General features: G+C 43.2%; 1 protein-coding gene across 3 annotated transcripts in view; it reads left to right on the forward strand.

The window, feature by feature from the left end:
• The window catches only part of gtpbp1l (GTP binding protein 1, like), a 30,881-nt gene extending 7,331 nt beyond the window's left edge, over positions 1 to 23,550 (forward strand). For 2 of the 3 annotated variants that reach the window (XM_083764618.1, XM_083764619.1), the window contains exons 6-15: positions 4,306 to 4,470; positions 7,335 to 7,458; positions 9,572 to 9,686; positions 10,023 to 10,167; positions 10,407 to 10,589; positions 12,095 to 12,230; positions 13,652 to 13,830; positions 16,695 to 16,841; positions 20,699 to 20,749; positions 22,534 to 23,550. In XM_083764618.1, coding sequence (XP_083620744.1) covers positions 4,306 to 4,470; positions 7,335 to 7,458; positions 9,572 to 9,686; positions 10,023 to 10,167; positions 10,407 to 10,589; positions 12,095 to 12,230; positions 13,652 to 13,830; positions 16,695 to 16,841; positions 20,699 to 20,749; positions 22,534 to 22,650 — 1,362 coding nt within the window. In that variant the 3' untranslated portion in view covers positions 22,651 to 23,550. The remainder of the gene's footprint in view (positions 1 to 4,305; positions 4,471 to 7,334; positions 7,459 to 9,571; positions 9,687 to 10,022; positions 10,168 to 10,406; positions 10,590 to 12,094; positions 12,231 to 13,651; positions 13,831 to 16,694; positions 16,842 to 20,698; positions 20,750 to 22,533) is intronic. The other variant, XM_083764620.1, reaches the window with a different exon arrangement.
• Positions 23,551 to 25,618: the final 2,068 nt, after the last annotated feature.

Consider the following 25,618-nt stretch of genomic DNA (forward strand, 5'->3'; position numbering starts at 1 on the left):
TCCTTTAAACCACAAATGGGTGGAGATTTGCCTGTTTGTCCTCTGGAGACAATGGCTGTTTGAGCACTCAATCGCACAACATCAAGCGACTTGCTGTATTTAAAATAAAAGAAGATTCTTTTTTATTGTAATAGTACTGACAGACCTGGGTACAAAAACTGGGTACCCACTTTAATCTCTGTCCATACTGTATCAATGGGCTGTCTATTGTTTGAAAAGATAAAATCGAAGTAGAACCCTGCTTTTCCGTTGCCCTACTAAAGACCCAGAGATTGAAATAGAAAATTACTCAGTCATTAGAAATGACAGAAACAGGCATGGTGGTGGCGTGTGCATGTATATTCACCAAGATACTGAATACATTACTCGTACTGACTTGCAGCATGATGAAATTGAAACTGTGTGGGTTGAATTAATTTTCAAAAATGCTAAATCGGTATTAGTGGGCACCGTCTATAGACCGCCCGATCAGAATGGGTTCTATGATATACTTGAGGGGTGCTTAGCTGGGGAGGAATGTGTAGAGAAGATCCTGATTGGCGACTACAATACGGATATGCGTCATAAGGAAGCTCCTGTGTTCAAGTCATTTAGTCGGTTTTGTGATCTGCATAGTATCAGTCAGCTAATTACCCAACCCACAAGAGTGTGTGATTCTTCTCAAACTGTCATTGATCTCATTCTGACCTCGGACAAATCCAGAATCTCAAAGAAAGGGGTTATTGTATGTGGGCTCAGTGATCATTTTATGATTTTCTGTACCCGCAAAATACAAAAACTAAAGTTTGACTGTCACAAAACAGTCATATCTAGGGACCTCAAAACCTACTCTAGTGAGGCCTTTAACCTTGAACTGGAGAATCTGGATTGGTCCGATGTGCTCAGGAGCTCACTAGTCGAAGAAGCATGGCTTGGCTTTAAAACCAAATTTACATCAGTACTAAACATCATGGCTCCTTTGAGAACCGTCAGGGTCAAAACCCGCTCGGAGCCATGGATGAATTCGGACATACTGACTGCAATGAAAGCCAGAGACAACAAATGCTCTGAACTTCTTAAATGCAAGTCCAAACTAGCCAAGTGCAAGAGCTTCGACAGTGATCTCCAAACCAAACTGTGCAACCTAAAAGCCCAGTGTAACAAGCTAAGAAACGGTGTAATTGCCATGACCAAATCAGCCAAATGTAACTTTATCAATGATAAAGCCGAGGAAATCAAAAACAATCCTCGGGAGCTATGGAAGTTACTAAACAACCAACTAGGCTGTGGTCGGAAACTAAAAACCAGGTTTACTAACATAAACATCAAATCGAATAACACCCTCATCACTGACAAACTCGATGTAGCCAACCACTTGAACATCTTCTTTACAAACATTGCAACAAAGCTGGTTAGCAAACTGCCCTCCCACTCTGGGCGTTTTGGTGTAGAGCACATCAAAGCCTTCTACAAAAACCTTGGTGTTTGTAAAGATGATTTTAAAATGGCAATGGTAACAACCGAGGAGGTACTTAAAAAACTGAGTGCCCTCCAACCCCACAAGGCCACTGGCCATGACAATATTCCCTCCAAATTTCTCAGAGACTCAGCCTTTTCCATAGCTCCAGTCATCACCCACATAGTTAACCTCTCCATCAAACAGGGACAGGTCCCCCAAGATTTTAAACTGGCCAAAGTAACCCCCTTGTACAAAAAAGGGAGTAAATTAGAACCCGGCAACTACCGCCCTATTTCTATTCTAAGCTCCATCTCGAAAGTGATGGAAAAAATAGTCTATGAACAGGTTGAAAAGTATCTTGCCACTAATAAATTGCTGTACGAGTTCCAATCTGGTTTCAGAACATCCCACTCCACTGACACATGCCTCCTCTATTTGAGCGACCACATCAAACACGAGGTGGATGCTGGAAAATACTGCGGCATGGTCATGCTGGACCTCCAAAAGGCTTTTGACACCGTGAACCACTCCATACTGGTTAACAAGCTTAAAGCTATTGGTTTTGATAGCACATCAGTGAGCTGGATGCAATCCTACCTGGAGGGGAGAGAACAGATGGTGGAGGTGAACGGAACACTGTCCCCTCCCCTCCCAGTGAGCTGTGGCGTCCCACAAGGAAGCATACTAGGGCCTTTACTGTTCCTAATTTATGTTAACGACATGACTTCAGCTTGTGACTGCAACTTGTTCCTGTTCGCAGATGACTCAGCACTGCTGGTCTCGGACAGGAACAAACTGCAGGTTGAAAAGACCCTCAGCTCTGAACTCGGTAGAATCTGCACCTGGCTCGCTGATAACAAACTATCCTTACACCTGGGAAAAACTGAATCCATCCTCTTCGGATCAAATAGTAAACTCAGCAAGGCAGATGGCTTCTTGGTTAGAGTCGGTGACAATATTATCACACGAAAAGATGAAATTACCTACCTAGGTTCCATCCTGGAGGCCAATCTTTCCGGTGATAAAATGGCCACCAACGTAATCAAAAAAGTCAATCAAAGAACAAGATTCCTTTACAGGATCTCCTCACTGGTCAGCAAAACCACCTTGAAGACCTTAACAGGAGCCCTCGTACAATGTTTCTTTGACTATGCATCCACCTCTTGGTACCACAGCACCTCAAAGGCCCTTAAAACAAGGCTCCAGACCTCTCAAAACAAACTGGTCAGGCTCCTACTTGGCCTCACCCCCCGAACCCACCTCACCCCTGCCCACTTTGACAGGCTGGGATGGCTTAGGGTCGACGACAGAGTACAGCATCTTGCAATGGGTCTGGTCCACAAGATTCGATACACCACCAAGATACCCATGTACCTGTCTAAATACTTCCTTAATGTAAACGAAGTCCACACCCACAACACCAGAGGGAGTGCAACGAACCATGTACAACCCAGATTCGGCACAAACAAGGGACTAAATTCTTTTCGCTCCTATGCCACCAAAATGTGGAACGCCCTACCAACAGTCATTAAGACATGTGAATCCCTTGACTCCTTCAAAACCGCTCTCAAAGGGCACCTACGGACGGCTGCAATTCGAAACTGGCCTCTGTAAAATCTGAATCCCCCCCACCCCCCCACCCCATTTTCCCTCACTGTATATTGTATATTTTCCCTTTTTTGCTTCCCATATGATGAATTCCTGTTCTGTTCTTTACCTACAGAGAAATGTCTATTTGTATGTCTCTAAATGTTTGTATGTCCTTAAATGTTTTGATGAATTGAACAATGTGGACCCTGTTGTAAACAAGTGTAATGCTTAATTGGGTCGTCCACTCACAGTTGACAGTCTTTGTATTGAGTTTGTGCTTAAAATGTACTGTAAATTCTACAAACTGTTAATAAAGATTTCAATCAATCAATCAATCTCAGTAGTGGTCTGGTTATTTTTTCACACAGTCTTCCTAGTTTGCCCCTGAGACTTTTGATGAATTTGAATCATCATTCTCTCTGACGCTCTGTCTCTCTCGTCTTTAAAGCATCCTCTTATCTTTCTATGGTTTTCCATCTTCAGACAATCATTCTATTTCCTCTATCTTATTCTGTCTGATTGTCCTTTTTGTGGGTTTTGTTTTAGTCCATACAATCACATAATAATAATAATAATACTCTTTATTGTCCCAAAGGCTATTCATCTTCACAGTCTGTTCAACACCCACAACAAAACAACACATAACACAGAAAAACCTATCGCCAAGACAATACAAAGCATGAGGTCCCCACTGTACACAGAACCATCCTATCGGCGGGGAAGTTTGTTTAACCCATTTTGGACTGAGGTCGATAAAAAAAGGCTTCTAAATGAAAAGAAAAATCTGAAAAACCCATGTTTCTATGTCAGTGGTGCTCAAACTCTTTCATGTCAAGGACCCCCAGAATTATCTCTATTGGGCCACGGACCCCCATCTCAAAATATGTAGTTCCAGGGACCCCCCCCCCCCCAGAAGCAAATACTTTAGTTAAAAATGTTCCCTCTGAAATATATATTCAATGATTTGCGCCACATTTGAACAACTTTTCAAAAATATTTAGCTGTGGCGCGCTACAAGCTTGTAGATCTGCTATTTTTGCAATAGCTAAATTACAACATAATGTTTAAAACACCAAAAGGGGTTCTCGCCCAAAATGGGTTAATGCCGCGATGGCTGAGGGGACAAAACTCCTACTGAAGCAGCCCTTTTTCCATGTAGCAATTGCCTTGTAGTCGGTTGAGCAGAGAAGGATTCCATTTCTTGCTAAAAAGGTCCTCGACGGGTCAAGTTAGTATGTTCGGTAACCAGCAAGTGCTGTCTCTGCTGCCCTCTTCAGGTGGTGAACAAGCCTGACAGCCACGGGGGCAGCCTAGACTGGACGAAGATCTGTGAGAAGTCCTCCAAGGTCATCACCTTCATCGACCTGGCCGGCCACGAGAAATACCTCAAGACGACCGTCTTCGGCATGACGGGGCACCTGCCCGACTTCTGCATGCTTATGGTGAGAGAAGACGAATCAATGGGAGGTGGGGGAGGTGTCTGCAGAGCCAGGGTCTCACTGTTCTCCTCGTTTGAAAAGACAAGAAAGACGAGCAAGAACAGCCAGGCGCTCGTATGTGATAACCATGGAAACGACTCATGTCCAGTGTTCACCACCAGCCTGCTGATGCAACTTCTGTCTTTTATAGGCTATAGGCAACACGAACTGCAAGGATGGGTCTCTCGTTAAGGGATGCACTGTAGTGTACAATATATCATGTAGAAAAAGCTAAAGACGATTCGACTGAGACGAGCACGACCGCGACAGTGTCACAGTGTTGTGCCTGCTTGGTCCCTCTGCCTTATCTCATTGAAAATGTGTTTGTGGGTTTTATTTAAAAGACAACATTCAGCCTCTAGATGTTGCACTTGTCGGCAGCTGTTGCATAAGATTACCATAATTTGTAACATTGTAACATGATGGCTGGCTGCCTCCAAGAATGTCTTTAGGGGAAAACAATTCGAATCTAACCAAACAAATGGATAATGGTGGCCGTCGACTTACAGTTCTGGAGTTTTTTGAGCTGATAAAATGAATTCAAACGCATGCTTTAATCTATTAATATTAATTTTCACGAAAACCGTTAATTTGTAATGCACTGTTCATTCACAGGGAATGTCAGAATGCTACATAAAACACACAAAAGGATATTGCCGACGGTAGTTGCACAACAATTTAAAGTGTAGGCACCTTGTTATTTATTTGCAAAACTGTTGACTCACATCTCTCAAAAACTTCAAAGTATGTCAACTATTTCTTTTTTTGGGGGGGACGACACATTTGACATTTGAGGTTTATCATCTGCCATTTTGGGGAAATCACTTCGGAATGCCTCGATGACGCGCTGCCCAACGTAGTCAGAGGACAGCAGGGAGCGAGAGTCTCGTCTCTGTGAAATACTAACTCGACACACACCCATTTCTTTGTCTGGTCGTCTCGAGCTAGCCCTAAGTATCAGAATCTCGTAGATGTTATTTTATCTGTTCTGTGAGAATCGATAAAAGTGCCGCAAGTTTGGCTAGCCTCGAGCCAAAGTTGAGTTTTGACTGGCTCGTAGATGGCACGCGATGGTGGCGGCGGCTGCTGCATGCTGCCAACACCTCGGTCTATTCGATATATCCGTTGTGCGTTGGTGTCGTGCGTTGAAAATAGGCGCCGCGTTGTGAGCTTGTATGTCTGCTATTTACAAGATCTACAAGCTCGTAGTGCGCCACTCGGTGGCGCGCTATGAGCTTGTAGGTCTGCTATTTTCAGTGCACACAACAACACCGGCATTCGGATGATACGGCAAAAGCACGCATCAAGCTTTCACACACGCTACAGATGTGGGAGATCTGTTCATAGTAGACATATTCATGGCTCTGCTGGTCCTCACAATTTTCATTCGGGTGTTTGATAGCCGTCAAACTGATAACGTTGTGGATTCGCTCTCGCTTCCTCTCCGTTATCATCGCGTGAATCCAAAGCCAAGCTAGTAGTATTGTGACGATGAACAAGAACCCGGGATTCCGATCGAGGTAGAATGGAGATAATAAAACGTGGATGTTATTACATAACAAAATAAACTAGGTTTTGCATAATATATTAATATATCACAGCCACTTTATTCACATCTGCATGATGGAGTAGATTAGATATTATTTAGTTGACTATAAATACAGGAGCAGCTGCGTCAAAAATGCCCAGTGGAAACCCTGATATTTTTAATTAATCAATAGCCTACTGATTTATGCAACACACTACTCCTGGTTCATGTGTCTCGAAAAAGTGCTTGGTTTAAATGTTCTGTATGTTAAAACCCATTTTGGGGCGGGAACCCCTTTTGGTGTTTTAACTAAGCATTATGTTATACTTTAGCTATTGAGAAATAGCAGATCTACAAGCTCATAGGTCTGCTATTTTTGTAAAATCGTAAAAATGCGGCACAAATCTTTGAATATATATATATATTCTTTCAGAGCGACCCTTTTTTTCCCCCTCCCGTATGGGTTAAGTCTTTATTCTTATTGCAAAAACGGTCTGGTAAATGTTTAAGGAAACATAACGTGTGATAGCCGAAATATCGCCGGTCATGGTTAGTAACAAAGTTATGTACTCCCTTAGAGTGTTTAATATCGTAATTCCCACAGCCATTTTTCAATGTATTTCTATTGGAGATTCCCGCAGTGACACTCTATTATGACTCAGTCATTTTCCGAGGTGGATGGGCGGTGCTTCGCAGGTTGAACCTCCTCCTCCTGACAGCTCTCAAAGTACACGCATATAGTTGCATTGGCAACTGTTTTCACATTTATTACACAATTCTGTTTTTTTTTTTTTTTTTAAGATATTTTTTTGCGGCTTACGCCTTTTATTGGTTTTTGAAGGGACAGACAGTAGGCTGACAGGAAACGGGAGAGAGATGGGGGGATGACATGCAGTAAAGGCCGTGTCGGGCTCGGGAGTCGAACCCGCAGCACACTGCGACTGGATTACCAGTCGGGTGCCCAGACGGTTACGCCACCGCCTGGGGGTTATTACACGATTTAATTGGGAGAAAGTAGTGCCAAAAATGTTACCCTGCCTTTAACATGAAGGCCTTCCTAAATAAAAAACGTTTTTAAGCCTGTTTTTAAAGAGTTAAGGGTCTGCGGATGCTCTTAAATCGATAGGAAGGCTGTTCCTCTTAAATTATATGTATCCGTTAAAATGTAACGTGTGTATATAAGATTCTCAGTGCCGCAAGTTTGAAATCAAAGAGCCTGTAACGGAGCTAAATGAACCACTTAATATCTCACCCTCCCTTTTCTGTGTGTCTCCACCATCCCACCGACCCTTCCCCTCAGGTTGGCAGCAATGCTGGTATCGTTGGCATGACCAAAGAGCACCTCGGCCTGGCACTTGCCCTCAACGTGCCCGTATTCGTAGTGGTCACTAAAATAGACATGTGTCCAGCCAACATCCTACAAGGTAAAAAGATGCACTTCGACGTCCTTGACATATTTGTGTTATTGGTGCCGTTTTTAAGTGGTATCGTTCAAAGTAACCATCCAGTTCACCCCTTGGATAGACCTTGTGTTAGCCCATTCTGGGCGGGGACCCCCTTTTGGTGTTTTAACTAAGCATTATGTTATGCTTTAGCTATTGAAAAATAGCAGATCTACAAGTTCATAGCGCGCTTCGAGCTTGTATGTCTGCTATTTTTGAAGAATCGTAAAAATGCGGCACAAATCTTTGAATGTATATTCTTTCAGAGCGTTTTTATTTTATTTTGACGTCGGGCCTAAATGGGTTAAAATGCAATGTGTATTTGGATATAAGGGAAAAGGCATGTTATTGCCAGATGTACAGGTGTTATCAAATCGTGTTTCTCGTGGATGGCCCCAGATGACCTTAATAACTTTCCATGAGAGATCTCGAGGAATGCATGGAATGGGATAATTCACATGATGCCATGATTCGGCCTCTCATCCTCTCGTATAAGGCGGACAGTAGCGTGTCCATTGTGCTGTTTAAAGAGCGACGTGTTAGGCTCAGAGAATGGTGGACAGAATCTGTCTGGGCATGCCTTCACAGCGGCCATTGTGTATATAACTTGCACACGGTATTATCCTATTCATAGTGGCCAAAAATGTGTGAGTGGACCTCCGGAGGTCCGCGCATTGTTCCGTCTGCATAGACCTGTCCGTGTGCTATCTGTCCATGAGAAATGTTGACTATGAAACGGGGCTGTAGGTTTTGACTATATGCTTCAAGTACACCAGACTTATCAGTATTTGACAGATGTGAAATGGATTCCTGATTTGGCACACGTATGATGAAACATTAAATCTTTTGCCACTTGATGCTATTATTTCAGAGCTCTGAGAAGCTCCTTTCCACATTGCAGAGCTCTGAGAGGGACAATACACTTTCCATTTTCCATCGTTCAACTTCAGTCATGAGAGGGGGGAGGGGGGAGAAGGACTTTATACCAAACTTAACCCATTTAGGCCTGACGTCGAAATTTTAAAAAAATCTGAAAAAAAAAAAAAAAATCTGAAAAAGCTCATGTTCATCAGTGGTTCTCAATATTTCAAAATATGTTGTTCCAGGGTCACCCCAGAAGCAAAGATTTGAGTTAAAAACTGAAACTCTGAAAGAATGTATATTCAAAGATTTCAGGCACATTTTCATGATTTTTCAGAAATAGCAGACCTACAAGTTCATAGCACGGCACTCTGTGGCGCGCTATGAGCTTGTAGATCTGCTATTTTTCAATAGCTGAAGCATGACATAATGCTAAAACCAAAAGGGGTTCCCGCCCAAAATGGGTTAAGACACTTGAAGATCTGACATCCCTGAATATAGCACTATGTCCACGTCCCAATGGTATTATTTCACAGTAGAGAATGATCACCAAAGCATATTGTGATCATAACTGAGATACTACTCTTCTTTATCGCATCTACAGTTCTTGGGAACTGTAATGATCAGTAGGTCACACAAAAAAGTAAAACTGCAATCGAATAAATAAGAATTCATCTAGTTACCGCACGGTAAACCCTACTGTTAGAAACTCGTATTGCATCGATATTTTTGTATTGGTTAATATGACCATTAAAATGATCAAGATTCCACCGGAAATGTAAATGTCTTGCGATCTTATGAAGAAAAAATAAATCCTATGATGTAAGTTATCCATTCAGTTGAGTTGCACCACTCGGTTCACACGGGTGTGATTTCTTTTTTAATGAGCTCACCACTAAACAAAAATCAGCACTATAAAAAAATAGACCCAATAGTAATGTGGGTAATGGGCGGGGACCCCTTTTGGTGTTAGCATTATGTTATGCTTTAGCTATTGAAAAATAGCAGATCTACAAGCTCACAAGCTTGTAGGTCTGCTATTTTTGAAAAATCGAAGAACGACTGACATAGAAACATAGCTTTTTTCAGAAAACTGTCAGGATTTAGAAGACATTTTTAGAATCTGATCTCGGGTCAGAATGGGTTAAACCCAGCCCTACAGATGAAGGCGGCTTCATTTAAACGTTTGTCTATTGTGTGTGTGTGTGTGTGTGTGTGTGTGTGTGTGACACAGAGACATTGAAGTTATTACAGAGGTTATTAAAGTCGCCGGGCTGCAGAAAAATTCCTGTGCTCGTCCAGAACTACGACGACGTCATTGTCACAGCCTCCAACTTCAGCTCAGAGAGGTGAGCGTGTGCGAGAACACAGAAGTCACCTCAGAGACATCATCACGTCTCAACATCTGACCCATTCTGGACGGGAACCCCTTTTGGTGTTAGCATTATGTCATGCCTTAGCTATTGAAAAATAGCAGATCTACAAGCTCATAGCGCGCCACCGAGTGGCGCGCTACGAGCTTGTAGGTCTGCTATTTTTGAAAAATCGAAGAACGACTGACATAGAAACATAGCTTTTTTCAGAAAACTGTTCAGAAGACGTTTTTAGAATCTGATCTCGGGTCAGAATGGGTTTTAAGAGAGAGATGAATATTATTCCCCTCCGCTCCTCTGTCCCCTCCGCAGGATGTGTCCAATCTTTCAGATCTCCAACGTCACAGGGGAGAACATGGACCTGTTGAAGATGTTCCTCAACCTGCTCTCCTCCAGGACCTCTTACAGTGACGACGAGCCTGCCGAGTTCCAGATAGATGACACATACTCTGTACCCGTACGACTCGCGCACACACACACACACACACACACACACACACATGTACAGCAGCTGCAACACATGCAACTATGTTGTGGTCTTTTCTCTAATCTTTTCCAAGCACCCAGTCAAATTCTTTTTTTTTTTTTGCGGGTGATCTTGTCACAGTGACCTAAAGTCAGGCCAGCATTACTCTGCACCAAATATGTGCCATTACACCATAAATGTTGAGTGTGTGTCGTATGTTCTGTCCACAGGGCGTCGGCACAGTGGTGTCCGGTACGACGTTACGCGGGTTAATTCGCCTCAACGACACGCTGCTGTTGGGCCCCGACCCGCTGGGCACCTTCATCCCCATCGCTGTGAAGTCCATCCACCGCAAGAGGATGCCCGTCAGAGAGGTCCGCGGAGGGCAGACTGCCTCCTTTGCCCTCAAAAAGGTTTGTTGGGTGATAGCGTTTCATTACGTAAGCATGAATGAAAGAATGACTTAACCCATTTAGGCCTGACGTCGAAATTCTATATCAGTGGTTGTCAAACTATATGTCAAGGACCCCCAGAATTATATGTAATTTGGCCACCGACCCCCATCTGAAAAAATATGTTGTTCCAGGGACCCCCCAGAATCAAAGCTCTGAAAGAATATATATTCAAAGATTTGTGCCACATTTTCACGATTTTTCAAAAATAGCAGACCTACGCGCTATGAGCTTGTAGATCTGCTATTTTGCAATAGCTAAAGTATAACATAATGCTTAGTTAAAACACCAAAAGGGGTTCCCGTCCAGAATGGGTTAAATTAAAATATGAACGTGAGGTGGCGGTAGCACTCCCTTTTCTATTTTGTATAATTTCTTTATTATACTTTATTTTTATGGTCTCTCTTGGGCAGAGACTATGTACTGTATCTGATCCGAGCGATATGCGGCCGCTAGAGGCGGGATCAACGCGACACTGATGACGTATTGAAGCTGTGCCACAGCGCAAATGTAAACGCAACCTAACAAGACACAACTCCAAATTATCAAATTTTTGTCCCGCTGCTTCCGGTTCATCGTTTCTGCTTGAGAGAGCCCAGATCAAGGTAGGAGGAGGGAAGTTGTGAACTCAATACTGCCACAATCTGACGGAGTCAGGTTAACAATATTTGTTAACCCATTCTGACCTGACATCAGATTGTAAAAATGTCTTCTACGTCCTTACAGTTTTCTGAAAAAGCCATGTTTCTATGTCAGTCATTCTTCGGTTTTTCAAATATAGCAGACCTACAAGCTCGTAGCGCGCCACTCGATGAGCTTGTAGATCTGCTATTTTTTAATAGCTAAAGCATAACATAATGCTAACACCAAAAGGGGTTCCCGCCCCAAAATGGACCATAGAAAGCAGATACGCGTCAACTGGAGATGTCCCGATACTGTATCGGTATCGGGGGGGAAAGTATCGGATCGGCCCTTAATTGTCATATCGGGTCATATCGGTATCGGTGAATATGCCAGTCTAAACCACAGATCCGACACAGGGGGTAAGGGGTTGACACTATGGCAGGTAAATAAAATGTTGGGACATGTGGACTTTGCTTTGGAGTTGCCCAAACTGCAAGTGCACATTTGAGTGAGGAGTCTGCTATAAACACGAGATATACTGTATAGCTAGATAGCTATAAACACAACATGAGATCACGACACTAGTATTGGTATTCGGTATCGGCTAACACAGAAATTGAGGTATCGGGATCGGATCGGAAGTGAAAAAAGGGACATCCCTAGCGTCAACACAGATACTCGGCTAACATTGAGCTCAGCCATAAAAATGACTTCCTCACAAAGCCTAGGGATAAGCACAGTGAAGTTGTTTTGTAAATGTCCGTTTAATTATTTTCTTCCTCCTTATTATGCCCTTGTTCGTTTTTGTTATCAATCTTCTTTCGACGGTCCCTCTCTCTCAGATCAAACGTTCATCCATAAGGAAAGGCATGGTGATGATCTCCCCCAAGTTAACGCCACAGGCCACCTGGGAGTTTGAGGCTGAGATCCTGGTCCTCCACCACCCCACCACCATATCACCACGATACCAGGCCATGGGTCAGTAATAGTGGCAACACACACACACACACACACACACACACACACACACACACACTCATAGACCCTGAGGCAGTGTTGTTTTTGGCAGCAAGTTTTGATTTGAGTTTTAGTCATACTCTCTTCAATAGATTTAAGTTAGTATTAGTCACATTTTAGTCACCTGGAAGGTCTAGTTTTAGTCGACTAAATGTCATAAGATTTTAGTCGACTAAATCTACAGTTGATTTCGTCGACTAAAATGTGTTTTGGCGGGCCTTGATGCCTTCGTAATGGCTGATTTTACACTTCCTGAAAATAGAAGATCTACAAGTGCTGCGTCGCGTTTTGAGCTTGTAGCTATTTTCAGCATGAAACCAAGTGTAAAATGACTTATACTGGATCTCTTGTCCACTAGTCCCTTCCTAACATTTTATTCTATTTTTTATTTGTTGACAAAATTGTCAGTATATTTAGTCTTAGTCATCATAGCTTAGTTTTCATTTAGTTTTTGTCAGTGAAAAAAGGTAGTTGACGAACATTTTTCGTCTTGGTTTTAGTCGACGAAAACAACACTGCCCTGAAGCTGATTGTACAAATGTCCACTAAACAGTTTAGTGAAAAACCTATGTTGTTTATGAGTGCTGCTCAAGTCAAAACCTTCAAACCTTCAACGCGAGAATTTGGCCACGTCTGAAAGCTATTTTGTAAAGATTTGAGTTAAATATGTTCGCTTAAAGAAAATACAAACACAAAACAAGATTTATTTATAGTATAAAACAAGTAAGGGATCATGTATGGCTGATTCAGGCTGATTAACCACCTCCACTGTCACGTCGGTGGTTATTCAGCCCGTCTGTGATTTATCTATAAACAATGACCACTCAGCCACCGCCACTCCACGCCACAACTGCCGGTTAACAGCCGCTGGCCGGGAGAAAGGGCCGGCATCTGCCGGGGAAACTGGGAGGGGATTATGACACTCAACTGCCGCTCGCTTCCGCGCCAGTGCGTTGGTCCGACATGCGTTGCGTCGTGCTTGTGGTTAGGGTTGGGTTTAGGGTTTGGGGTTTGAGTGTCGGACTGATGCCTCCGAGAAACACTACCGCCTGCCGCGGGTGTTCCGCGGCTAATGCCGCTGCCGGTCTCAGAAAATCACCACGGTCGCTGGACACCTGAGTATCTTCATCCATTCTTTTTAATTTTTTGTGTGTAATATGGTTGCAATATGGAGGTGGTTCTGTACTTTATACTTTATACTTAAGTTTCCCTCATAATAATGGGTTGTGTTATGAAAACGTTTGAGAATCCCTGCTGTAGTCAAACCAACCAGTATCCCTCTGGAAGGTCCCAAATCCACACTGTAGTAGAACCACTGATTTTCAAAATAGAAACGGTTTCTTTAAATGTCCCATTTTCTGCCTGTCTACGTTTTGCCTCAGTCCACTGTGGGAGCATCCGGCAGACGGCGACCATCCTGACCATGAACAGGGACTGCCTACGGACAGGAGACAAGGCCACGGTCCACTTCCGCTTCATCAAGACCCCCGAGTACCTCCACTGTGACCAGAGGCTGGTGTTCAGGGAGGGACGCACAAAAGCTGTGGGCACCATCACCAAGGTGGGATGTTATGGGATGTGGTTCTATGCATAATGCAGTGGAAATAAATCCATCGTGTGGCCTATTATATAGGTTAAAGCTGTTATAAGTAATAATATGTCAACATTTTAATTACCTTTTTTATTTTTTGGTATTCAGACCAGGGGGGCAGTCAGACAGATATTTTGTGAAGCCACTAAGGAAATCGGGATTTCCTGAAAATTCATATAATGGCCTGTTGTGGCGCTGTCATTGGGCTCAAAAAACCCCATAGCTCCATAGAGATCCATGTATTTGGGCCCAACTTCACCTAGACTGTATTACCTTAATAAACATGGTCATGAATACTTTCTGCTTCCAGTCACTAGTTTAAAGTCTCATTTCTAATGTCATAATATTGTTTTTGGAAAATTATGGTCTCATTTATTAAAAAAATGACCATAAAGTCGCATGTTCTGAGGGGCGTGGCTACCGTTACAGTCTATGAACGGGATCGCCCACCCACTCGAGTCAAAATAAAAACCAACGAAGAAGAAGGGGGGAAGTCCCGCCTCGTTGTCTGGGCCAGCCAATGGCTCAGCTGGGCCAAAACGGATCTAGAAAGATGGCGATTTACAATTCAAGGACTGACGGGCTTTATTTTACGTCCATATCAGACCCGGAGAACGCTTTGTCCATATTTTTGACAGCCAGCAGTGGGTAGAACGCTCCCAACTATTTTTTTGTCTCTGTGACACATCTAGGGGCCGCAATCTGCATTCAAATATTTTCCTAGAAGCTTTGTCATTGGTCGATTTGCCTGTCAGCTTCCTGATTGGTTAGTCATTGCGACCGACCGGGTTTTTTTTTCCCCGAACCAATGACAAAGCTTCTAGGAACATCTTTGAATGCAGATTGCGTCTCCTAGATGTGTCACAGAGACAAAACATAAGAATACCACAGAATACCAAAAAAATAAAAAGGTCATTAAAATGTTGAGATATTACTGCGTATAGCAGCTTTAATATGATCATTGAGGTTCAAATATTGTATTTGCATTTTTGCTGTTAAACAACGTCATATCTGTAGTCTGTCCTGCTATAATATGTTGATAGGAATTAAAGTTCTCAACGGGCCCAAAAATTATGGCCCGGCCCGACCCTACCCTAACTGGGTGGGCCCGAGGCTCGGCCCTACCCTAAAAATTGCCATAATGTTAAGCCCGAAGCCCGACAAAAGCCCGACAGGAAAAAAAGAGAGAGAAAAAAAAGCAGCACTAAATAGCAGCGCATGCAGCGGCGCCGTGTTTCAGTGTGAAAGTGAGAACGGAGATCAACGGATTTATCGAAATAAAGGATGTATGTAACTCACGTTAGAATAGGCTATTAATGTTCCATAACTTCCATTTCCAATCATTCTAATGGATTCCATACAGTGGTGGTGGTGACTGGTGAGTAAACACGAATAGCAGCTGCAGCTCCCTCCCTTAGTTTCCTCTGAAGTGAAGTTGCTTTACGTGTAGCTAAGTTATATATCACTGGATCGTTTGGTAACGTTGATTAATAATTAGGTTTTATTCATCGCAGCCAGCTGGGTTAACGAGACTTGGTGCAACATGACGAAAACCTGACGCTTCTTCAGCTGTGATAATCCGATTGATTTTATAAAATATTTAAGCATATGGCAACTTGGCAAGTTAACTGGTGGTTAGTAGCTCGTTTGGTGCGCAAACCAGAGGGAAACCAGCGGTAGCAAGCACGTCTCTCACCGTCCACTGTTCTCTACTGCCTGCGCGCGGGGCAGGCTGCAATGCTGCCCTGGCCTCGTACACACATGCTGGACTGACATGATCTGTTCTGTCTGTTTCATGGCCGCCTCATTCTCAATGCTTTTCCAATGGAAGTCACATGGTTTGACATGTGTGTACGAGGCCTCCGAGTCTGAAATGCTAGTGCGATGCGACCCCCGTCTCCAGTCCTCCTCCTGTCACAAGTGAATCCCCTAGCGCAGCCCTCTTCATAATAAATACATACACGTATACACAATCACATTACACAAATAACAGAATTGCTATTTTTATTATAATAACACTTAAAAAAAAAAAAAAAAAAGAATAAAATTGCGGAAAATCACAGAGCCCGAGGCTCGGCCCGGCCCGACTAATTAGCATATTTTTTGGGCCCGGCCCGGCCCTAAAACGTCGGGTCGGGTCGGGCTTGGTCGGGCCTGGTCGGGTTCGGGCAGAGTTTGAGAACTTTAATAGGAATGCTGCAGACTGTGTAGCCAAGCTACTACATGACTATGTGTGGGTTCATAATGGAATATTGTTATGTGGTTATAAAACAAATGGGTGAGTATCTGCAAAGTGACCTCAGACTGGTGCTCAGAGAACACATCAAGGCTGTGGACACCAGCACCACCGCAATACGACTCATGGGGTCTAAATACAATATTTTGATTCATGTCAAGATGTGTCTTATCTATAAAAGGCCCACTGTAGTGCCTGCAGACTGTGCAGAGTGACTTTCCACTTTTTCTACAGATTCATTGACCTTCCCTATCTTTATGCCTTACTCGTAGATTTGATTATATCTGTCTTAATTTTTAATTTTTTGTATGTGTTCTCGGCAGCACTGCAATTGAGAGTGAACCTCAATGCTTTTTCGAGAATAAACAAAGGTTTCAATAAAGCTCAGTTTTCACATTTTAAAGCTACATATTGCCCGAACGTTTTGTGAGGTGGCATGGCCAGACGTTGATAAAATGTACTTGGCACTTAATTCAGTTATTTTCAGATGAAAGTAGAGTATAAATGACATTAATGTCTGAACCTTGTCATGTGATGGACATTAATTAAGGCATTGATACTTTGCTAATGGACTGGATGTGTACTCTCTTGTTTTCAGTTGCTCCAATCGGTAGCCACTCAGGCAGCCAAGAATCAGCAAGCCAAGATGCTGGCCAATAAAAAGGCTTTTAAGGAAGGCACTGCAGCCAATGAGGAATCTGGCTCCAGCATGCGGCCGTCAAGTCCCAATGGAACTCTACTACCGGTGAGCTCAAGCATTAATAGAGATATTAATCTCTTAAGAGATCATCGTACCAAAACCTAACGTTCTCACGGAAGACAGTTGACTGGTCCTCAAATAGGCTACCCGCTATTATTATTATATCACATTCAGATTAGGCTTACGTCTTTTTCAGAAATGACTTTGGACATGTGGAAAAGTTAAACGTGCAGAGTGACTCATTATTACCTTACCTGGGTAACATCATCTTCTGATACTTGAATGTTTTGACATAAAATAATAATCCTGTACCGTCACCACGTAGTGTTTTGTTTCATTAGCGCAGAATGTGATAAAATAGCGCTCTATGCGTGCAACGGCAAATCCGCTGCCCACTAATAGTTCTCAGGTCTGGTGTGTTTTTTTTCTCAGTCGTGTTTTCAAATGGATTTGTATTTTGAAGATACAACGGGAAAACTTGGGATTCCCTTCTCGCGTACTAGTGGCACATGTCCCACGGACCGGTGGCTGGGAACCTCTGCCGATCGCTACCACGGTGCTTAAATAACGTTAGATATTACAGTCAGTGGGTGATTTATAGATGGACACTGGCCTACTCTGAATCGATGCGAGTTCCGAACAATGCAAGTTTGGAATGCATGCCCCACCCACAATATACCTATTGTACTTGTTGTCAAGAGTACCCAGTGTGGTACCCACTACCATCCCTGTACATGGGAGATCAATGACCCACAGAGTTCCACTGTACACACTACCACTTGTATCGTGCAACGGCACAAACATGAATCAAAGCTCGGCCAATCCGTGAAGACGAAAGGGTTGGGTTGTGTTGGTTTTTCGGTTCTCAACAACCACTGGTTGGTCTGACCGACTGTGGGTTATCTGCACCGCATTTAAAGTAAAACGGTCCGATAGTGTCCGAGTTATGCCCGGGACAGGTATACACACAGACAGGTATACACACAGACAGGTATACACACAGACAGGTATACACACAGACAGGTATACACACAGACAGGTATACACACAGACAGGTATACACACAGACAGGTATACACACAGACGGGTATACGCACAGACAGGTATACACACAGACAGGTATACGCACAGACGGGTATACACACAGACAGGTATACACACAGACGGGTATACGCACAGACGGGTATACACACAGACGGGTATACGCACAGACGGGTATACACACAGACAGGTATACACACAGACGGGTATACACACAGACGGGTATACGCACAGACGGGTATACACACAGACGGGTATACGCACAGACGGGTATACGCACAGACGGGTATACGCACAGACGGGTATACGCACAGACGGGTATACGCACAGACGGGTATACGCACAGACGGGTATACGCACAGACGGGTATACGCACAGACGGGTATACGCACAGACGGGTATACGCACAGACGGGTATACGCACAGACGGGTATACGCACAGACGGGTATACGCACAGACGGGTATACGCACAGACGGGTATACGCACAGACAGGTATACGCACAGACAGGTATACGCACAGACGGACACCATGGATTGACACTTAAAGGGACACTTCACCCTTTTTGCAAAAAAATATATGTTAATGACGTTTAGAAGCTTTAGAACACTTTCCTGGAGATCTTTATGTGTGTAATATGTGGTTTTAGATATTTTAGATTGTAGCAGTGAGCCTGTTGTCTCTGATGTCATGGACACTGGGCTCACTTCCTTCCTGGACTACATGTTGTCTCAGTAAGACAGCTCTCCCCCTATCCACAAGGAGGAGCAGTGCACCAAATAAGTATGGGAATTGTAGTCCAGGAAGGTAGTGAGACCAGTGTCCATGACATCAGAGACAACAGGCTCACTGCTACAATCTAAAATAACTAAAACCACATATTACACACATAAATACCCCCAGGAAAGTGATCTAAAGCTTCTAAACGTCATTAACATATATTTTTTGCAAAAAGGGTGAAGTGTCCCTTTAAGGTCTCAGAGGTTCTACTTCCAGGTCATGTTCTACTTGCCCACTTGCCCAAAAAGTAAATGGTCTATTTTAAAATGATAGGTAAATCTATTACCATTAAATTTAACAATTTGCGTTTGCGTTAACAAAATGTCCCCAATGTTGTTTATGTCAAATACTTACATAGCTATGAATATGACTATGGGTTCACATTCCTGTTGTTTTAATATTTGTAAGTGTAGCAACAGTGAAAACGGCACATTATAGGTAAACGGTGCTCTTATTTTACATTCTACAGACCAGAAGACGGAGTGCTAGTCTGGCCACGTTCAGTTTTTTTTTAGACAGACAGATATCTCGTGTGGTGTTGCGTCCTCTCTCAAACGAGCACTTGCACGGTCGGGAAAACCTGAAAACAAACTCCACCTGCCCGGAAGTTTTACCCATTTTGGGGCGGGAACCCCTTTTGGTGTTAGCATTATGTTATGCTTTAGCTATTGAAAAATAGCAGATCTACAAGCTCATAGTGCGCCACCGAGTGGCGCGCTACGAGCTTGTAGGTCTGCTATTTTTGAAAAATCGAAGAACGACATAGCTTTTTCAGAAAATTGTCATTTTCAAACAACCCATTTTGACCTGAGATCAGGTTCATTGCCAGGGGCAGGTGGGCAACCCTTAGTGTCAATGCCTGGACACACCAGCCTGCAGACACAGGTTGTGTGAATTTAGACAGATTAAGACAATAGTAAAAAAATACACTCTGTCTGTGGCAAACACAGGCTTATGATATTGATGTTGATCAAGATAAGTCGATACACTCAAGCATGTAGGAATTTTGCCAACGACATAGATAGATGCAGATAGCCGCCCATCATACAGCAGTCACAGTGCATGGTACTGATAAATGTTGTTATGGGAAAACATCCGTTTTGCACTGCGTTACGCCCTCTTCCTTTCAGTCTCTCGCTGTGCACCGACTAATGTATCTTTCATTTCCTTGCTCTCTCCTCCCTCTTGTCTCCTCCCTTTTGCTTTTTCGCCTCACCAACGTCTCATTCCGAACCTCCTCTCTTCCCTCTGCCCTTTAACCGATTATCTCTCCTGTAACATATGTTATTCCCCCTGTCTGCCATATCTCTCCTGTAACATATGTTATTCCCCCTGTCTGCCATATCTCTCCTGTAACATATGTTATTCCCCCTGTAACATGTGTTATTCCCCCTGTCTCTCCTGTAACATGTTATTCCCCCTGTAACATATGTTATTCCCCCTGTCTGCCATATCTCTCCTGTAACATATGTTATTCCCCCTGTAACATATGTTATTCCCCCTGTCTCTCCTGTAACATATGTTATTCCCCCTGTAACATATGTTATTCCCCCTGTCTGCCATATCTCTCCTGTAACATATGTTATTCCCCCTGTAACATATGTTATTCCCCCTGTCTCTCCTGTAACATATGTTATTCCCCCTGTAACATATGTTATTCCCCCTGTCTCTCCTGTAACATATGTTATTCCCCCTGTAACATATGTTATTCCCCCTGTAACATATGTTATTCCCCCTGTAACATATGTTATTCCCCCTGTAACATATGTTATTCCCCCTGTAACATATGTTATTCCCCCTGTAACATATGTTATTCCCCCTGTCTCTCCTGTAACATATGTTATTCCCCCTGTAACATATGTTATTCCCCCTGTAACATATGTTATTCCCCCTGTAACATATGTTATTCCCCCCCTGTCTGCCAATGTGACTCTACTCTGCTCCCGTATATACCGTCTTTCCCTCACCCATCTCGTATGGTGACATCTTAAATAAAAACCTCCCTGCATCTTAACATGGCTTTCTGCCATTATCCCGCATGGCCTTTCTACCCTTTTCTGGGCTGGGCTGTGCTGCGTTAGACAACCACAGAGGAGGAAACGCTATGTTACGATGGCGACAAAGAGAACAAGGTAAAAGCCGGTCTTCCATAGTTAAATTTATACAGTATGTCTTCCATCGTTAAAGCTATAATCCATAAGTTATTGTGTCTCTCCTGATAACAGAGACATAATTGAAATGCCGGAACTACAATAGCCCATTTAGACCTGAGGCCGATAAAAAAAAAGACGCCTTCAAGTTTTCTGAAAAACTTCAAATATTTATTTACACAAACAAACAAAAACGTTGCTACTGTATATACTATACATGGCAACAACAACCCCAAAAGGGGATCCCGGTTTGAAAGGTATAGTTAACCCATTTTGGCCTGACCTTGAAATAAATAAATAAAACTTCTATATCCTAGTCCATAGTTTTCTGAAATAACTATTTTCTCGATTTGTCAAAAATAGCAGACCTACAAGCTTGTAGGGCTTGTGAGCTTGTAGATCTGCTATTTTTCAATAGCTAAATTATAACATAATATACCAAAAGGGGTTCCCGCCCAAAATGGGTTAAAATCACATTGTATTCAATAATATTTGTCTCTGGTTATAACTTTAAGGAAGGCCTATAAACTGGCATGCTGTTATTGTTTGTTTTGTTTTAGTTGCTTAACTATTGTTAAGCAACAGTTTTACTTACTGAGTAAGTAAAAAAAGAATCACACCCGTGTGAAGTAAGTGGTGCAACTCTGTGTGGGGTTCCTGGGGGGGAGTTCCAGACGCACAGGAACGCACCCAGGGTGCCGGCCTGATTCCGGCGAGCCACCCCGCGTCCAAAACGGTTGAGAAATGACAGTTACCGTGTGGGGGTCCCTCTACTGTACTGTACTTTACTGTCTGTTAGGTTCCTTACACTGGTACTGTAGCTACAGAGACTTAAACATTAACACACAACTAAAAGCACCTGCTACGTATGACTCGTAAATAACAGAGAATATCCTTGCTTATAAATCTTCTCTGTATTTACCAAGATACATAAAGGAAGTTGAAGAAGTTGTTGAAATTGTGCCACAACATGTATCTCTAAATGTATCTCTTAACTATTCTAAGCTCAAAACTATTTTAATTTAGATATTGTCATAGAAACATCACAGAATGCTTTATCGTGTCTATAACATTTTGACAAATAAAGGAATTGCCATAGTGATTCTTCACTTTTTTTCTTCGATTTTAAGTAATTGTCAGGACTTTGTAAGACTTACTTGTATCTTCTCATACACTTGTTCCCCACTTGGGTGATTTGATTAAATGTGGCTACACTGTAGAATAGTTTATTTTAGATTTCCCCCACCTTCTCTGCTCAAAACTTGAAGCTGAGAAATGTGCTGTCTTGTTGAGTGACCCGGTCTCTTTTAAAGCAGTCCGGGGACCCCCAGGGGTACGTAGGGGCTCATTCTGGGATGGATTTGCCCCAAACACATGAACGCGCTGCCGTTGAACGTGCACAAGCGTGCACGAATGCGCTGCCGTCGTGAACGTGCACAATGATAGTCAACGGACCTGCGTGTTCATGTGTTTGGGTCCACGCTGCAATACCAAATTCGGCCACTACGTCCATTTCGCCTCAGGGTTTCCTCTGGGTGCCGTCTCTATTCATATATACTCTAAGGTTAAAGCACATTATTGCTCCTTTCCAGGTAGCTCAGCCAGCCAGTAGAGCACATCCGTTCGACTCCCGCGCACTGGCGGATACCAAACAATGAATCCTCTCCGGTCTATACTACCACTTATCGCTCCACAGGCCGATCGATCCTCTGGTGTTCCCCCCCCCCCCCCCATTGACACTGGTGTTTTCCTTTTCATGTGCACAGCCCAAGACCGGCGGTGGCGGACGCCGGAGAGGAGGCCAGCGGCACCGAGGGAAAGCCCTGAACGCCGCTCCCACCGCCACACCCGTGGCTGCAGGAGGAGGAGCCGGCATTGCTTAAAAACGCCACCACCTCCACCAATCCAGGAAAAATGACCTATTTCACCTCTCCTCCTCCGCCTCCAGCTTCAGCTCTGATTTCCGTGACATGGAATGAAAGACAACAGCCCGTCCTCCCTCTGGTTTGCCTTCAAAGCTCGTTGAGAGAAAACCTTTTGTTCCCCCCCCCCCCCCCCCCCCCCCCCCCCCCTCTCTCTCTCTCGGCAAATGTATATATAAAATGAAGAAGACTTTCATTTAACCTTCAAAGATAAGTCATATTGTAGGTGAATTGTTGTTTTTGTGTGTTTTTGAAATATGACTTATGGTAAAATTCCTGATTAAAAAAAAAAGGAAAAAAAAAGTATTCCCACTCTCACACACTCTGTTGAAATAGAGGGTATGCACATGCATACAGTGAATGGCAACATCGAGTGGCGAAGTGAGTTTAACGTCGTTTAATGCAATCATATTGGACTTTTCTGTTTGGATGCATTTATTGGCTGTCAAGGCCAGAAAGTAGTTTTTTGGCACTCAGTAGGCGTTGCCGCATAACTTCCTGGTTTGATGATGATGTCACACGCATGCCCTCCTTTGATTAAAAACACATTCAGTTGCAAGGACCTTTCTCCTATCATCAGATAGGTCATTTGTTAAATAATGGTCTAAGTACTTGACCTCATTACAAACCTTAACCCATTTTGGACTGAGGTCGATTAAAAAAAAGGCTTCTAAATCAAAACAAAATCCTGAAAAACCTATGTTTCTATGTCAGTGGTGCTCAACCTTTTTCATGTCAAGGACCCCCAGAATTATCTCTATTGGGCCAGGGACCCAATAGACAAATTCTTATGTCATGTATGGGTTTTGTGGACTCTTAACCTCACAGTCCACAGGCAAACCAGAGCATTTGAGACAGAAAACCACATAGTCCGGTTCCTTATGTAATTTTGTAGGCTTTAGACGGAGATTTTTAAAACTATATATTTTTGGAAACCTTATAGCCTAACGAATCAGAAAAGGTTTGTTGCCATTTTTTTCGAGGTTGGTAAAGCGGCCATCTTGGAACTTTAAAAATGGCTACTTTCAAAAACGAATTTCTCAATATCTCGCCTACTAAATGACCTAAAATCAAGATTGCAGTGGTTAAATCTACATTTTTGGGGGCAAGGAATCCAATGGAGCCGACTACATTGTAAATGAGACATGTATGGGTGGGTATTTTGCATTTTTACATGATCAAATGGTATTATTCTGGTAATCTGGATATGTATATCTTCCAAACAATGGAATATTTCACAAACACTTTATCACATCTCTCAAAAGACAGGAGACAACTTGAATCAAGACAAAGGGACCTTTAATCAAGAACTTAACAAAAAAATCACACCTGTGTGAAGTGAGGGGCGCTCTTGTCATCGTACATCATCATGACGTAGTACACTATGACATCATCAGACACTATGACGTAAAATTCTCAATTCAGGACAAAGTTTGTGAACATACACTAAAAGCTGGACCTAGGAGGGGATAGTGCCCCTCAAAAATCCAAAATATCCCATAATATCTGTACATTGAACGTTCAATGAACTCTAACAAACATGTCCAACATAATATCCATCAAAATATAATATAAATATAAAAAACATAACAAAATGTACAATCTCTCATTGTCTGTTGTTGTTGAAAAACACAGGCTGTTGTCTACATAAGCTAATCTCCATCATTTTCATTGTCATCACTGTCACTTGCATATGTGATATCACGACAGTCTTCCTCATTCTGGCAGTCAGAGCTACACTGATAGAGTTCTGTGCAGGGGAGCCCGACTGAATTGCACGAACATCTGTGTGAAGAGCAGTCTGCTTTACACTGACATCTGACCATCTCAATGATGGATTCTGGTGCAGGGAGGAGCTCAGTTGTGACTGGTTTCAGCTGGCCGTCCTTGTCCTTGTGGTAGCCGTTCTGTAGTGGGTCAAGGAACACTTGCTGAGCGATGTCAGCCTGACCCCACACGCTGGCCTGGATATGGGCCCTTAGGACATGCTGCTTGAGGGCACCAAGTGTGGGTGGAAGCTTCTCACTTTCTGCCATGTGTTTGCAGAAAAGATGCCACCTCAGTTCAGGGATATTGTCGATTTTGATCCCTTTTGGAGAGTATGCAGTGCAAACAAACGTCGCTAATCGAGAATGAAGATCCTTGTCACTTTCCTAGTCTGTGAAAGCATTTGAAGAGCCTTAACGGCATGGTCATCTGCTTTTAGGTAGATGCTCAGCCAGGTAGCTTTGCCTATTCTAGAAAAGCGCCCTGTGTTGTCTGCTCCTGTAAATGCATGAAACGCTGGTGTCTGCTTCTTCGTGGTTGTTGCCTTCAAAGTACAATCCACTGTTGCTCTCAGTGTGGCCTGCAGCAGAAGCGATGACAAGCTTGGGGGACTCTTGGCTGTATTCAATGGTCTTTGATGCCAGATACTCTGTCAGATCCGCTTTTGTTTGGTCATGTGAAAGTAAGCGGCTCATTGGAATGTTCTTGATGATTGTGTCGTCCCTGATTTGATATTGAATTGGATCCTTTCCTTTTTTTCTTTTCTCTCTTGTGATGTGCTTCAAAGAATCAGCCTTGTAGGTATCAAAAACCAGAATCACCTCATCGTAGTCTCTGGTTAGGGACATCAGTCTACCGTAGAACCATACACTTAAATCTTTTACTGTGACTACTGTTGGTGGCTTCTTTGTCAGCTTTTGGACAACCACCATCCCATCCAATCAAATCATCAAATCAGGGACGACACAAGCATCAAGAACATTCCAATGAGCCGCTTACTTTCACATGACCAAACAAAAGCGGATCTGACAGAGTATCTGGCATCAAAGACCATTGAATACAGCCAAGAGTCCCCCAAGCTTGTCATCGCTTCTGCTGCAGGTCACACTGAGAGCAACAGTGGATTGTACTTTGAAGGCAACAACCACGAAGAAGCAGACAC

The sequence above is a fragment of the Protomyctophum parallelum genome (genome assembly GCF_964188405.1).
Source record: "Protomyctophum parallelum genome assembly, chromosome: 5".
NCBI classification, from domain to species: domain Eukaryota; kingdom Metazoa; phylum Chordata; class Actinopteri; order Myctophiformes; family Myctophidae; genus Protomyctophum; species Protomyctophum parallelum.